This window comes from Gadus chalcogrammus, chromosome 13 (genome assembly GCF_026213295.1).
Source record: "Gadus chalcogrammus isolate NIFS_2021 chromosome 13, NIFS_Gcha_1.0, whole genome shotgun sequence".
In the NCBI taxonomy this organism is placed as follows: Eukaryota; Metazoa; Chordata; class Actinopteri; order Gadiformes; family Gadidae; genus Gadus; species Gadus chalcogrammus.
Window position 1 is genome coordinate 14,713,271 of NC_079424.1, and position 17,357 is coordinate 14,730,627.

The window sequence follows — 17,357 nt, forward strand, 5'->3', positions numbered from 1 at the left end:
TAGTCACGGGGCGCAGGCTCTTGCGATTTCCAACGTCTCTTGTCTCTAAGATAGATTTGGGGTATAGGCCTAACCTCGCTCGGTAAAGGCATGTGAAAATAAACATTTTTATTCTAATAAGTAATCAAATCTGCTGTGGTTCAGAATTAAGAATAGAATGTGGGCCCTTTTCTCTGTAGGGTTTCTCATGTGTTACCAGTTTCACTGGGTTGGGAAGACGTGTTGACAGACCTGCACGGGGTCATTGATGCCACTAGCGAAACAAGGCCGATTATAAGGAATAATGTACAATATTGTGAAATAAACCCAGCCAGGGTGATGCAGGACCTGTATGAATCACCCTTAAGAGGGTGATTTTGTGATAATGACCAGCTATCTTTATCCTCTTTATTTAAAAGGCCAAAAAAGTATGAAATAAATCTATAATTCGACACAAATATCAATATTTATAAATATGCTTTTTTCTTTCCGCTCCAAAAAAAATTGGGTAAGATTCGACACTAAGAGAAATAACAGACTGTTGGTGCAGTGATGGACCAATCAGAATATAATATTTATCATAGCTGTGTAATAAAATAGGATAATGTCTTGCATTGTAAAATATTTATTCAAAATCTAGGTCAGCGTGATAACAATAGAACAAATAATAATAAAAAGGAAACAAAAAAGTAATCCTTAGCTCTTTCATTCAAAAACATTAAGATTTATTTTATTTATATGTGAAGAAAGTCCATATGTCTGCTGGCGGTGCTCTCCCAGACCACATGGAAGCCATCTCCAAACGCATAGCGCAGGATTCAACCCCAATAAAGTAACCTTAAAAAAACGACCAAAATAAAATGACTTAACCTCAATTTACTCCCTTGATGTAAAGGAGGAAACACCCCTCCCCTCCACCTGCTGTAGCAGGGCGGGGTGGGGGAGACAAGCACCCACCCAAACCTCTGGCCCAGCTGTCAACGGTCTGGGGGCTGAGAGAGAGAGAGAGAGAGAGAGAGAGAGAGAGAGAGAGAGAGAGAGAGAGAGAGAGAGAGAGAGAGAGAGAGAGAGAGAGAGAGAGAGAGAGAGAGAGAGAGAGAGAGAGAGAGAGAGAGAGAGAGAGAGAGAGAGAGAGAGAGAGAGAGAGAGAGAGAGAGAGAGAGAGAGAGAGAGAGAGAGAGAGAGAGAGCTGACAGACAGACAGACAGACAGACAGACAGACAGACAGACAGACAGACAGACAGACAGACAGACAGACAGACAGACAGACAGAGTCCCCAGAATGTGTTGATAGGGCTCAACCTCCTCGGCAGGGGGATTTCTTATCACTGCATAGAAATGTAATGTATTGCTGTTTAAAAAACTAACATATTGCTTATGATCCTCAAAGCACCCAACCATTAATTTGATTCAAGCCACAAAAAGATCATTTGAAAACAATCCCGTGTTGATTTATGGGGAGAACATCTGGGCTGAATTTATATTATTTGACTGTCTGTGTCCGTACATGACACCGATGCAGGGAACCAGCGTCTTTATCTGAGTTTAAAAAAAGTGTTTGGGTTAAAAAAGGGTTGGTGAACATTTTCTTATTTTTTACTGAAATGTAAAAACTGTGAAACTTATTCTAATGGAAATAGAAACACATGAAAAAGACACATGAAATCAACGGAATAGCCGTCAAAGCGACCATGGTCGGGCCGTCCTGAGGGAGCCGGTGTGTGACGCCTGGACGGCCCATTAGGTGGCCGCAGCTTGCCCGGGCAGACAGGCAGATTACAGGACCGCCTCCCGCCTGTATACAGCCGGGAGGCGGCAGGACGGCGCTTTGTTTGGAGGTGGACAGACTTCTGAGAAATAAGGCTGATACTTGCCTATGAATAACCCCCTAGAATAATAAACAACGCAAATACACACATCTCCCCTCAACATGGACCCTGGAACATTTGGACAGTTTAGATCGCTATCTGGTCTTTGGAGACATGCATTGTGAGGATGTAGAAAATGAAACAAAAATGAGGTGGGGGAATGTCTCCTGTCTGCATGTGATCCGAACAGTCGGTCGCCGTGAAGCACAATAACAAGGGAGTAAACAGCCCAGTGAGACCAAGAGGACACTCAGACCAAGGTGGAAGGGTTTATAATTAAAAAGCATCATCTCAAAGACACACACAGACCCAACCATACGCATCCATCAACAGCGGGTTTCTGTTGTGTTCTGAAGCGTTTAGAAAGCAAAGCAAAGGCGCCACAGTGTGACACAGAGTTATGTGTGAATAGGGAAGGAATATATATATATATACTATACTGGGAAGAGATTCGTTTTCCCTCATTGCATGATCACCGACATGTCTAGTGACTGAATGTGTTTGGTCCCCTGTTTGAAATGCAGCCGGATGGTGGTTGGATTACTGCAAACCACCAACATGCCCCAAAGTAAAGACAGACCCGCTCGAGTCATGCAGGTCATTTTTATTAAAAGCATGTTGTCGCTTATAATGTCTCCACAAAAAGAATCAAGAATTAAGTGAGGCAAAATATGTTATGGCCTAATCACCCACGATACCAACAGCGATCCACATTAACCTAATGCTCTCTGTTATACTGTGTAATGCACCCCAAAGACCACCCCACCACCATCCATGCACCCATCCCCCCCACTGGCCCCACTCTGTCTCATGCCTCCCCCCCCACCCCCCACCACCACCACCTCTCTCTCTTTCTCCCCCCCCCTCTCTCTCTCTCTCTCCCTCTCTCACCCCTACTCCCCTGCTTTTCTCTCTCCCCTCATTTTCCGTTGACAAGCTTTCTGAATCTTTGACCACACGGCCTGGAAAATAGCAGGGAGTCATGCTGCAAGGCATGTCTCTCCCTGACCCTGATTCCCCCTCACCACATTTCCATCAGCGGCGCAGTAAAACACATCTAATCATTTCAATTTTCCCCCTCTGTCGCGAGTATTATTAACATGGTTAATTTCTGGAGGGCCGCAGCCCCCGGGGAGAGGAATGTGGAGGGAAACGCATTATGGAGAGCTATTTCATTGATCCTTCATTACACACATCTAGTCGGCCGCCGCCTGGGCCCTCATGATACCGAGGGGCCAATTTAGAATCAATGCATCATCGTTAGGCAAACTGCGCCTTAATGATGATGCAAGGCATGAACTCAGCCTCATAACTCTACTGACAGTGATTATTTTTTATTTTAAATATATCACTATTTGAATCAATGCAGGTAGTTTGCCGGCTGAGGTAACTATTCCTCAATACTGGTAATGGGGATGACACAATTTTGGGTCTGTAATTGTATCTATTATTTAACAGTGCCAACTTCTATTTCAAAAGTTGTAATATTTGGTTGTTGGCGTCTTCTTTTGTTAAACCACACTTTTATGGGATGGTTTTCATTTTGCCATTAAGTATAGTTTTTTATTATTTTACTTTTTGTGTGTATATTTTTTTATTATTATTATCTTTGGTTTTCTCTGCATCCTGTGTCTGCTGGCTTGAATACTCGACCCGCTGTCTTGAATACTCGAGGTTGCATGTTTTTTATGCTGATAATTATTTTGTAATTTGTTTTGGTATTATTACAACTCAGCAACCTTAGAGCAGCACTAGCATATTTAAAATGGTTTATTCATATTATCATAATCTGTTTTTGTTGCAATGAAATATATGAAGAAAATCCAAACACATTATATGTCTTACTCTATAATATTGGGATACTGCAGCAGGTCATTTTGACAGACTTGAGCACTTGTTTGATGAGTTGGATGAGGCGACTATACCATTATACTGACCACGTTGAGGCTTGAAGTCAGGCAGCCTTTGTCGAGCAGCAGATGATTTGACGTATTACTGTAAAAAGCCTGGGGAACTTCCTTTACAATGCAAATAGGTAACATCCAATACAACTAACATATTAATATTTGTGACATCTTGTTCCATCTGCATCGGGAAACACCTTTCTTTGTTTGTTTTCAATTAATTATTTTTGTTAATTGTTATATATTGAAGTATCAGGATCTGAACACCAAATTACACTTTATTTGAAGCTCCTCTCTTTATCAAATCATCCAACAAGCTTGTCTAGTTACATCCACACAGGATCTTACTTATAATTTGTTCAATTCATTGATCTCACAAACATCTCCAACAAGACATATGTATGCTCGCTGTGCGACATGCAGTAAATGTAAGACAAGTAACCTGCAATCAGCTCAGTAAAGTTTAATTTACTTTAATGGTGCCCACACGTCCTTGCCTCCCTGTTCATCAAGCGTGCAACGCCTACTGTACCTAACCCCTGAGATTAGAAAAAAACGACCCCAAAAGTTCAGAAAATAGTAAATAGAGCAGAGAAAGCATGCTTGAGGGGCCCTTAAGCACTTAACACAATCTCTAATTATAGATCTCACCATCGTTTCGTTTGATGAGAACTGTAAATGGGAACACACCAAAGACGGAGATCACCAGAACTCATAAAAGTAGGAAAAGTGGCCCATGTGGACTATTTAGTAACAGTTAAAGCTGGCACAAGAGCACTGCCTTCCCTCTCATTTCACTGTCAAGTTAAAAAAACACATTTACATTAATGAACCTAGCTAAGGAGGATATTAAAATGTTCCTGACATCAATGAGAAACCGTGTGCCAAATGAAAGAGGAGGAAAGGAAACACCCCAAAATGTGTCAAAAGTTTGCCACGTGTGAGAGATACACACTTGAATGTGTAACAATTTAGGCACTGTTTTTCCACTTAAGATTGTTTTTCCTTGTACTGTTATGAAGCATTACAGTAAATGGTAGCTTAAAAGGAAGCTACCTAATCACTATCATGAGAATATTGGTATATGTAAATAGATAGATAGATAGATAGATAGATAGATAGATAGATAGATAGATAGATAGATAGATAGATAGATAGATAGATAGATAGATAGATAGATAGATAGATAGATAGATAGATAGATAGATAGATAGATAGATAGATAGATGGAGATATACAGATTGATAGACAGACAAACATACAGACAGACAGATAGCGTACAAAGAGAGACATAGGCCTATAGAACGACAGACAGACAGATACACAAACAGACAAAGTAGACAACAAGACAGCCATTCCTGATAGAGACAAACATATCAATAGATATATTGATATGGACATACACACAGATAAATAGACAGGCAGACATACGGACGGATATAGTAGACAGACAGACATATTCAAAGACAGACTCTAGATAGATTATGTTGAAAGTCAAGTGTAGGAACGGGACTACCATTCCGTTGGAGGGTAAAATTCTCTGTTCATGTAACCAACTTTGTTCGTCTTCTTCTTCTCCTTGCATCCCTTGGAATAAAAAAACAAACAAAACATAAAGCAATGAAGGTCAGTGAGAGAGCAGACTGCCAAAAATAGTCTGTGTGTTCATGTGAGGGCCAGACTCTGCCCGACGACAAGCCCAGCTCTGGCCGTGCCCTGTAATTGAGGAGAAAATAAGGACAGAAATTATATGTTTATTTTTGACAACAATTTTAATCTTCTGCGCTGTCCTTCAAAAAAAAGAGACGCCCATTAAAGTGGCTGAGAATCGGTTTCACTGAAGACTCGTATAGAGTGTCCTTTAAAATCAGTAGCTACAGCGGAATATCACCGTTGGGAATAAAAAAATATCAAATGTGTTACCTAAATTTGTCATAATACCTTTCAGCATATTTTGCCTAACATTTTAGATACAACAGATTGTTACAATACATCTCAACATTTACAGGACCTAATGCTCATTAATTTGTAGTTAGTTAGACATAGTTAGATAGTTAGTCTGTTAGTTGTTTGATTGTGTGTTTGTTAATTATCATCTTGATCCTATCCTTTTATGGAAGGCAATAATCCTGATTCTTTCTAAAATTCATTTTATTTGATGTGTTAATCCTTTCTTGATTTTATGTGATTACTTTATCCTTTAATGTTTAGCTTCTCTCTGGAGCTGAGACTTGTAACCATCAGCTAATGCCTAAAAAGGAAGTTTAATTGCGTTTAAGAATATTGAAACCAGAAAGAGGTTTGTAACCAGAACAATAAAAACTTAAATGAAACCACATACTTGGTCATCTAAATTTTGCATTTAAGTGAATGTTTTATATATATTTGTCTGCTTAGCGAATACAGAGTGATTGCTCATACAGTCAAGTCATTATGCCGACACAACTTCTACCACACCATAATTTCCTTCCCATTTCCATTGATTTATTATCACAATCTATGCCTTTACGTATTTTAAGAGAAGAGATAATGAGCCGGCTGGCTGGGCCTACATTAATGTATACTTTGTGGACAATGTTCAACGTCTTACATTCTCCCAACCAAGACTGAGAAAATCCCGGTGGAAATTCGCCATTTCAAAACGGAGATAATGGCTGCATGGTGATTGATGAGTAACCCATTCATACATTTTTACTCCAAAAGAAAAAAAGAAACGATTAAACTCTCGCAATTCTGGAAGGGGGATGTCCTCTTGTCTCCACCAATCTCCTTCCACCCCGGCCCCCCCCCCCCCCCGACCCCTCATTCAAATTTTATTGCTTCTTAGCAAATCTTCAAAGAGTCCCAGCCCCATAATTAGGGGGCGTGTTCTATGTCTCTCAAAACACTTCCCTGCGCTCGTGCCCAAGTTCCCCCAAACTGTTGTCGTGGGACCACACTCTTCTCCTCTCCCGCTCCCCTCAGCTCCTTCAGGATCTAGTTTCTCAGGGATGGCCGCATCTATTCTGGAGGTAGGGAATATCATTGTAAGTATATATTCATTTTCATTTACGCACACTTGCTTCACACATCACTAATATACCTGCTGAGCATTTGTTATGATTGCGCTTGATAGTTGCGTTTGTCACTTGAGTATTGCATACTGTGGTGCTTTTTATATTTCTGAATGTAAAAGCTTGACATGGGACAACATCATGTTGCGTTAGGTTGGCTCAGATTAATCAAATAGCATTAAGAATCCGACATGGGTGAAAAACGAAATCTATGATACGAAATCGCGGACACTTGAGTGAAACTTTTAAGAGCCATAATGTGTGCACTGAAGTTCAGTGGTGCGTTTCTTTGGTTACCATAAATTAGGCTGCTGTGTTTTAGGAAACTTGGTTCAAATTACGTTTATGCACATTTTTTGTTTAACGATCATGATTGTCATAAGTGAGAGCTCAAACTAAACAACGACACAATAGTTATTGGGCTAACCTAAAGAAAAAAGGTTTTATTGTATTAATTACTCAAATTGACCCTGAATGAGAAATGATTCTAGATCTTTATGGCACGGACCAATTTACAACATAAAAACCTACTATAAATGTAAGAAGTTCTATTCCATGGTATTACTACATACCTCATGCCGTGTATTGTAGCCTGTGCCTCAATTATCCCCCATGGTCTGCCTATCAAGTGAGAGCAAAGCACTGGTGGGGATGAGGAATGATGATGATGAGAGGTAACTAAAAAAGGTACAGTAGCTTAAACAATTTTACAAAAAAAGGCTGGTCATTCTTTCGATGTTGACGTAGTAGGAAAGTACTCAATCTGTAAAACCAGACAAGGGGAAAAAGAGATGGAACAATGTTAAATGAGAGGTGAGTGACAACAGGCCTTTTCTCAGACGATCTCAGGTGACCATCTTACATGATCACATAGGGTTCTTTAGGACACGTGGGAACTGCCATCAGGAAAACAAAATGTGATATACATGGGATCTGAAATACATGTATACAAAGGGAGAGGGAGGGATTTTATACTGCGGTTTCCGCGACACAAAAGACCTCCTTGCGTCCCTTTGTTTGGCAGAGTGCAATGTTTGCAGAAAAGCTAAACACAAACTACTCGGGCTATAAATTCCCTGACCACTAAAGAGAAAAAAAAGTGTGGCAGCCGAGGCAGGAAAAGCCGGCGGTGGCAGTCAGGCATCAGCTTTTTATTAGCCCCGGCGCTGACACTGGAGGCGGGCGGCCGCGCAGCCACTTCCTGTCTCATGTTCTGTATCTCCTCTCCCCAGGAAGAAGCACGCTATGGCTCCAGTCCTCTGGCTATGCTAACCGCCACCTGTAACAAGTTTGGAAGCACCAGCCCCATCAGGGACACCGCCACACCGGGCAAGCACGGAAACACCGCACCGCTGAAGAAAGCCTACGGGATGACCTCCGACCTGCACGCCAAGAACGGCCGCGACGCCAGCGGCCTCACGGACTCCTACACTGGCTCCTTCGCGGCGGCCGGAGGCGGGGGAGGAGGAGGACTCCTCCCCCCCTCGGGGAGCCCCCCTCCGTCGGGCGGCGGCTACGCCTCCGAGTACAACCCTTTCTCCCACTCCTTCCAGACCTCGGGCTCCCAGGACCCGTCCCTGCTTGTCTCCAAGGGCCACGGCGCGGCGGACTGCCTGGCCAGCGTCTACACCTCCCTGGACATGACGCACCCCTACGGCTCCTGGTACAAGACGGGCATCCACCCGGGCATCAGCGCCGCCCCGGCCAACAGCACCTCCTCCTGGTGGGACGTCCACCCCAACTCCAACTGGCTGTCGGCCGCCCAGCCGCAGGACTCCGGGGGCCTTCAGGGTTCCCTGCAGCCCGTCGCCCCCCAGGCCTCGCTCAGCCCCCAGCTGCCCAGCTACAGCACCGACTTCACCCCGCTGAACCCCGCCCCGTACTCCTCCGTGGGCCTCGGCTCCTCCTCCCACCTCCTGCAGCCCACACAGCACATGCTGCCCCAGGACATGTACAAGCCCAAGCCCGTCCCCGGCACGGGGCTGATGGAGAGCCAGATGGGCCTGAAGCCCGCCCGGGGGTCCGGGGGCTACGGCGGCGGCGGCGGAGGAACCCAGAGCCGGTCCTCCTGCGACTGCCCCAACTGCCAGGAGCTGGAGCGCCTGGGGGCGTCGGCCGCCTCCCTGCGGAAGAAGCCCGTCCACAGCTGCCACATCCCGGGCTGCGGGAAGGTGTACGGCAAGGCCTCCCACCTCAAGGCCCACCTCCGCTGGCACACGGGCGAGCGGCCCTTCGTGTGCAACTGGCTGTTCTGCGGCAAGCGCTTCACGCGCTCGGACGAGCTGGAGAGGCACGTGCGCACGCACACGCGGGAGAAGAAGTTCACGTGCCTGCTGTGCAACAAGCGCTTCACGCGCAGCGACCACCTCTCCAAGCACCAGAAGACCCACGCCGAGACCGCCCTGCAGGGGAAGGGCCCGGGGGGGGAGGGGGAGGCGGACCCCCGGGGAGAGGAGGGCGCGGAGGTCAACAACGGCGCCGGGGCGGGCAACACGGTCGCCGAGGCGATGAGCAACGGAGAGGAGAAGAACGGCCCGCCCAACGGGGTGGAGAACAGCAGCGGCCTGCTGGAGATCTGACCCGGCCCCGTGAGGCGCGCTTCAGTAGGGGCTTGGTTTCGCCCGTTGGTCGGGTTGGGTGATGAGTTGAGGTCACCGGTAAAGGGTATCAAACCCCTCGGCAGTGCGAGGGTCAGACGGACAATGTTTGGACAGACTTTGCAACAAAAAAAAAACGGACTCGGCATGTCACAGGTTTCGATCCACCTGCCGTGGACCACACACGTGAGCCGCCTCACATTGGCATGCCTGTTTTAAATGGGTGTTTCCAACCATATGTACGTAAATAGACATGCGCACACACACACACACACACACACACACACACACACACACACACACACACACACACACACACACACACACACACACACACACACACACACACACACACACACACACACACACACACACACACACACACACAAAGACGCAAACAAAGCAACTCAAACATATGCAAAGTGCAGACACAAACATGTACAGACAGCATAAATAAATACACAAACATACACAAAAAAGATGCAGGGAATGACTTTTCAGAGAGAGTAAGAGTTGGCCGTACACATGAGCAGTGAGCACACAGACAGGCTACACACACACACACACACACACACACACACACACACACACACACACACACACACACACACACACACACACACACACACACACACACACACACAAAGCTAAATCAAAGGCATGTAAGTAGTGGGAGGCCCATATAAATGTTTGAATTTAGAATGAGAAATATGAGGAAATTGAATCTACAGGATAGTAAAGAAAATAGCTAAGGCCACAAACCAAAGCAGTGATTCTAGAGAATTATTGGGAGTTGCAATTGTTGAAAGATTGCATGCCGAGAGAGAATTAAGGCCTCACTTACTCAGCATTATCCAAATTATCCAAAGATTCCTGACACACTGCCTCTTGTTGCCAAAGAAAATTTGATTTCAACATTGTATGTGTCATACGTTTGCCTGTTTGCTTCATGCTTTGTCTAATTTAATTTCATATTTACATAAAATAATTAATTTATGTCTTAAATTATACACATGGAAGATTCTCTTGCAGCACACAGGAAATATAATGGCCTGAAAACTGCAAGATAGTTCAAGCTGGCCAAAAAATGTTTTGATTTAATTAAGCCTTTTGTTCTATTTATTGATTTTAAGGGGGAGACAGTGCTATGGTGTTTGACGTTTTATTTATAAATCTGGAAGGTAGAAAACTATCTCCTTACGCCTTTTTATCGTGAAGTTTACCACACATGTTACATAAAAGTAACTTTGAATAGGGGCTTTTCATTATTTTTATATACTATGCATTTCCAACAAAATTACAGATGTATAAGAATAAGAAAAGTGCATTATAAAGTATCTTATTTTTCTATGTATTTTCTATACTTGGAGAAGGTTGAAACTTTCCTTAAAGAGGAGATGCCTGAGTAGCTTCAGGTAAAAAAATATCACGTATGTGTAATAACTGATGTTGATTTTATTGTATTATTCAAACTAAATATGAGTTGTGCGTTTGTCTCGGATTGTGAAATGTGTGTGTATGTCAATACTGTCATTGAAGATAAAACCCTTGTCTTTTTAAACAACACATGATATTCAGTCGTGACTTTCTGGGGACCTTTATTTGAAAACCTAAAACAACTGAACTGATTCTTCCTCACTGGTGCTATTTTGATATTAAACTGTTTTGAACGTAGCCTATCCATAAAGAGTGTACATTATATGACAACACCCTTTTTCTTTTGCTTCCCGACCGCCCCAAAACATAATGCTCGGTGATAAGACCATCTCCTCATCATCTTTCCATATCTCGCCATATTTCCACCGCGCGCCCGACCAACCGAGTACTTTCATTATCTTCTTCCCCGAGCAAACAAAGCCATCCACGAGGTGAACCCTTGCCTCCAACACAATGATCTCCTTTCATAGAGTTCACTGTGCTTATACACTCGCGCTCAATTACTTTTCTCTCTCCGGCTCCAGGAGGGGTAATTACCACGCGAGATGTTCCAGCAGCACAGTAAGTACTGCAGGAGGAGCGGGGGGATTAGAGGAGGAGGGGAGCTGTGGTTGTATTGTTTATTGAGGGAGGCGGTCAAACAAAGGTCCCCCAATTATGCCCCCCCACACACACACACACACACACACACACACACACACACACACGTATAGACAAACACACACACACATAAGACGGGTTAGGGACAGGCAGGGCCACCACCAGCTGTGTTTTACGCTGGGACTGAAACTGGGCTCCCCAGGGGCCCTTCACCTTCTGCATGCTGGTGCAACTCATGCACATCATAAAAACAAGACTTTTGAATCGCAGCCTTGCAACAGGTGCTGTTTGTGTTGATTCCCCTTTACTGAGTTCATAAAAGCGAAAGCTTGTTTAACATGATTGAGAAGGATGCACAAACCTTCTTTCAAACAAGAGGAGATAGCCATGATGACGAGGACAGCAGTACATCTGTTTTTATCATGTCTAATAATAGTACATGGAAACATACAATGCTAAGTTGATAAAAACTATTCTCCACACATTTTTTATAATGATACCGTATAGTACAGCTTTGTAGAGACAATTTTAGAAACTTCTCAGAAAACCCTCAATCATACTTAAATATGACATAATAGATTGAATAAATGTTTGCAGAATATAGAAGTAGGAAGAGTAATGAGAGAGAGAGAGAGAGAGAGAGAGAGAGAGAGAGAGAGAGAGAGAGAGAGAGAGAGAGAGAGAGAGAGAGAGAGAGAGAGAGAGAGAGAGAGAGAGAGAGAGAGAGAGAGAGAAGGGGAGAGAGAGAGAGAGAGAGAGAGAGAGAGAGAGAGAGAGAGAGAGAGAGCTAGAGAGAGAGAGAGAGAGCTAGAGAGAGCTAGATAGAGACAGACAGACAGACATCACGTGGTTGCAGCTACCGATGCTCCTGCCGGGACACTTACACCTCCCAGGCTGCATGGTTCCAATTTAACTCTCCTAATGAGCTGTAGTTGAGGTCAATTTATATAAAACGTCCCGGGACTGACTCTGTCATCAGGGGCCGCCTTGTTTATGGTGGTCTGAAGTGGGCCGCGTGGTCGAGTCCGCAACATAAAAGACACAACAAAAAAAATAAACGGGGCCGGGGCGGGGTGGGGCCCGGCGAGGGTGGCGGTTGGGTGGGGGTTTAGGGTGTGTCAACGACTGAGGGTTTGGGGGGTAAAGACGGATGGCCAGTGGCTTTTCCACTGTTGCTACTGGAATTTTCTCCCTCTTGCTCTTTTTATACCCGCTTCCAGCAGTGGTAATGGTGTAGCCTTCGTTCTATTTTTAAGGTTTTTATTTTATTTAGGAAGTTGGGAACATTAAATGTCGCTTCAAATAGGATTGTAAAGGGATAAATACATGCATGTGATGAGCCATGTGTGTTGCCAGAATCTGGACAGCGTGTTCCGTATGGTTTGGTAAATCACAACGCGACACTTCACAGAGAGCTTTTTAAAGAACTCGAAGTGTAACAGAACACAGTGACAGCTATAAATACCATCACACAGGCAATAACCACACAGCCAGGCAAATCCGCAAAGTCTCTTGGGAAACATTTAATCAATTAAAATGATTTGCTTAATCGAAGTACTTAAATACCTAATGCCAAGGTTTGTGTGTATGGGCATCTATGTGTGTGCGTGTTTATGTGTGCGTGCATGTGTTTGTGAATTTTAAAAGAGGCCACAATTCTCCAGCACAACCATTCTGAAACACAGGAAAAATAAAAAAAATAGCATCATGAGGATGCTGAGTCAATGCTAATGTGCCTCTCTTTCCTGCCATTATCTATCACTAACTGAATAGTCAAGAAAAGACAATGGACCAACACCCCAACGCAGCCCTGAGGCACGGGTGGGGAGGGTGTTTGTTGAGAGGGAGGCTTCCTCCATCAGGGACCCTTGGGCCACTGTGTGTGTGTGGGTGGGCGGGTGTTATTTCTTCACAAAGACACAGGTGGCTGCAGGTATGATCCAGCCTGTATGGCAGGATGGGGGTAGGAGGTGTGTGTTTGTGGTGTGTGTCTCTGTGTGTGAGTGTGTCTGTGTGTGTGTGTGTTTGTGGTGTGTGTCTCTGTGTGTGTGTGTGTGTGTGTGTGTGTGTGTGTGTGTGTGTGTGTGTGTGTGTGTGTGTGTGTGTGTGTGTGTGTGCGTGTGTGTGTGTGTGTGTGTGTGTGTGTGTGTCTGTGTCTATGTGTGCGTGTATGTGTGTGTGTCTGTGTTTGGGGGGCCCGGGGCTCTGTAGCGTGGCCATCGGTGGAAAACAAGAACCGTGAAGTCCCGAGCAGGGGTTGAAAGCTCAACGACCCAGGTGAACCACAACATTACCCCCGCCAGGATCACAGGTCGGATGGAATGAAACAAGGGATGAGGAGGAAGACAGATTGAGGAGGAAGACAGATAAGAGGACAAGAGGGTCAAGCTTTGGTCAAGATGCCTATCAGCCTTCCTCCCTCAACGTCTTCACGCTTGTTTGGTAAGGAACCGTCAAGACCCTGCTGCAGGCTTGAAGCCTTCATGTTGCATGGTGAGTGTAGGGCAAACTAAAAGTAAAAACACAAGGATGTATCCTGGATCAGTGTTTTTATGTTAGTCAATGTGCTACATGTACTGACTCCATATGGATTAGATGTTTATTCCTATTCCCATATCAATCTTGTCCTCCTGCCTAGTTTTTCCACAGTTTAGACTTTTAACTGTTAAAGAACAACCATGGACTAATCTTCACTCAGTGTAACTCAATTTAATTCTATAAAAGCCTAATTTGTTTTTCTATACAAACACTGTGATACAATATTTTGTTATGGCAGCTTCTAATGCAATGTTCTGTCGAGGGCTTCCGCCCTCGCTGCAGCGAGATGCACTAAGTGCCCTTCTAAACGAGGCCATTTTGTTTATAGCTACTGTGGCAGGGTTGTGGGTGACTATGTGCCCCTTTAAAAAGGATAATATCCTTCCCCATTTAATCGCCTCCGGGTGACAAATTGGGAGATAAAAGGGGTAAATTAAGTTTAGAAAATTGCCGCACCAAAATGGAGACTACCCATCAACTTTACATTAAAGATTTTTAACTCTTAAATGCCAACTGAAACTTGGCGCATGAACCCAATGTTCTCCCGTCGGATTTGGATTAAAAAATGAATAGTAAACAACGATGCATAGATGCAATGAAAAAACATGCTGATGCTGCGGCGGCGACACTATTTCCTTATCCTGCTTGGTCGACATGGATCAAGGGAGCAGGGTTGCATCAGGGTATCCATACTAAGACTACATAAGCTCTTTGTGTGGTTTATTTCATTTCAACCTCAACGGAAAGTCTTGTTCATTGACAAGAGAAGCCGCCCGATGCACTATGACAGCCCAGAACAAATAGCTCATGGAGATGGTAGGAAAAACACTTAGAAAACGGGTGTCCATTACAAGCTAATACCCTAACAAATACATGAAGCGAGCGTAAACTGTTCTCTCCTTTCAGAAACGCTTACGACTCTAATGGAATTCTGACTGACATGCGGCCCAAACCATCCCGTTTTTTTTATTTTTTCTCAACATGAAGCCACTAAATACTTCCCTGGAACATTCAAAGTGAGGCAGTTTAGGCGACGACACGGTGACACAAGCTCGGTAAATGACCTAAAAACAATAAAATGTAAACGCTCGGAATAAAGGTGAAAAGAAACTAAATAAATAAAGGAGTCCCTTGGCTAAAAGAAAAAAAAAAACATGGTGGTGGTTTATATAAGGGAGACCAAACAAAACAAATAATGGAGCCAGGTTTAAAGTTAACAAGAAAAAAATGAGGAGGAAAAAAAAGGAGAGGAAAAAGCGAATGAGAGAGAGAGAGACAGAGAGACAGAGAAAAAGATATAGAGAGAGAGACAGACGTCTGTCTGCCTCTCTCCCTATCTTTCTCTATGTCTGTCTCTCCCTCTCCCACAGACAGAGATAGAAGGGGAAAGAGAGATAGTGTGTGGCAAGAGGGAGAGAGAGCGAGAGACATAGAGAGAGAGAGAGAGAGAGAGAGAGAGAGAGAGAGAGAGAGAGAGAGAGAGAGAGAGAGAGAGAGAGAGAGAGAGAGAGAGAGAGAGCGAGAGGGATGGAGATGGAGATGGAGATGGAGGGAGAGAGGGAGAGAGGGAGAGCGAGCTTGGGTTGGAAGCGAGGGAAAAGGGAGCTGGGGCTGGCAGGGTTTCGGCGGAGCTGCTTGGCGGTTCAAGAGTCCTCCAGCACGAGGCGCCAGTGTGTCCGGCTGGGGGCCCTGACCATGAGCTGCCTCACCCCCCGAGAGCCACGGCCACAACCACCCCCCCACCCCCCCACCCTCCCTCTCTCCCCCACCCCCCCCCCCACCCCCCACCCAGCACCACCCGCACCGCCACCCATCCAACCCCAAAGCTCACTGGCAGGCAGCAGCAGCGCTCCGTTGGAGGAGCTGCCGCCACCACCACTGCTGCTGCTGCTGCTGCTGCTGCTGCATGTTTATTTAATACGCAGAAAGAAATTGAAATATCCTTGTGGTTTCAACACGCATACATGCACAATGACATGGCGCGCACACACACACTCGCACACACACACAAATGACGCACATGCCAAATAAAAATAAATAAATAAAGTGGAATAATAACATTCTCTTGACCGAGGGCCAAGAGTAGTGGGAGAGAGGGCAAATCTTTTTCTTTCTTTCTTTCTGTCTTTATTTCTTTTTGAGAATGGCGTTTGTTAAAAAAAATGAGGGAGCAGCGAAGTGGGAGGTGTGTTCGTGGCGGATGCTACATGGAGCCATAGCATGCAGCATGGCGCTCTCACTTGCATAGAAGAGAGTCAAAACAACCAGTAACCAATCCCTGAATCGAACATCCAAAGTATACTATACAGACCATATGTCAAACGTATGGTCTGCATTAATGTTGATGCCAAAGGCATTGATGTAAAGACTCCTATTTGCTTATTGACACTATCTTTGTTGTGAGGCAGCACTTGGAAATAAGGCAAGAGTTAAACCATTGTTTCAATGGGTATAAATAAAGAACAAAGTGTTGATAAATTAATTGTGATCCATGTACAAATTAGGTTTGAGTGTGCTAATGCATCCAGATGTTTGAAGTGTGAGATTGTACTATATGCAAACACGTGTGTGCGTGTGAATGAATACACACACACACACACACACACACACACACACACACACACACACACACACACACACACACACACACACACACACACACACACACACACACACACACACACACACACACACGTCCACAATTGACGCTGTTGATCGTTAAAAAGCAATTCCTTCAGACAGAAATCCTTTAAACAGCCTTTGGTTTTTGGACTTTGCTATCCCCCTACCCCCTCTCCCCCCCCTGTCTCCTCTCTCCTCAACAGCCACCAACCACTGTTCCTGCCAAAAATAACACGGGAGCGCCACTCGAACCCGCGCCTGGCCACAGAGCTGCCTGGCCGCAAGAGAGGGATCAAAACACACACAAAAAAGGAAACACATCATATTGTGGAGGGAGGGAAAAAAAGAGCGTTCATATAGCTCCACGCTTGACGATATTTACTGATGATTTTGGCAACCAAGGGACCACATATACTAATGCACTGGGCCAGGAGTGGGGTGAAGGAAGGGGAAATTTATGGGGGTTGTGCGTGTGTGTGTGTGTGTGTGTGTGTGTGTGTGTGTGTGTGTGTGTGTGTGTGTGTGTGTGTGTGTGTGTGTGTGTGTGTGTGTGTGTGTGTGTGTGTGTGTGTGTGTGTGTGTGTGTGCGCAAGTGTGTGCGTGTGTTTGTCAATGCCTGTGGGTAAATGTCTTACAAAGGGAAAGAGAGAAAGAAAGGGGTGAGAGTGAGGAGTGAGAGAGAGAATAAATAAGAATATGTACAGACTTTCATGTATGTGAGCACATATGAGTACAGTCTTGGCATTATTATTTATATTC

The 17,357-nt window shown here is 44.7% G+C and overlaps 1 protein-coding gene across 1 annotated transcript; it reads left to right on the forward strand.

Moving 5' to 3' along the window:
- Positions 1–6,656: 6,656 nt before the first annotated feature.
- sp7 (Sp7 transcription factor) lies at positions 6,657–11,170 on the forward strand. Its single transcript, XM_056606123.1, has 2 exons — positions 6,657–6,777; positions 8,037–11,170. The coding sequence occupies exons 1-2, from the start codon at positions 6,742–6,744 to the stop codon at positions 9,381–9,383; spliced, it is 1,383 nt and encodes a 460-aa protein (XP_056462098.1). The 5' UTR covers positions 6,657–6,741; the 3' UTR covers positions 9,384–11,170.
- Positions 11,171–17,357: the final 6,187 nt, after the last annotated feature.

What these genes read in the sequence shown, in the direction of transcription:
- sp7 (XM_056606123.1), top strand. Translation starts at nt 6,742, where the DNA reads ATGGCCGCATCTATTCTGGAGGTAGGGAATATCATT. An exon ending in TGGAGGTAGGGAATATCATT is followed by an intron (nt 6,778 to 8,036) that starts GTAAGTATATAT and finishes TCCTCTCCCCAG; the next exon opens with GAAGAAGCACGCTATGGCTC.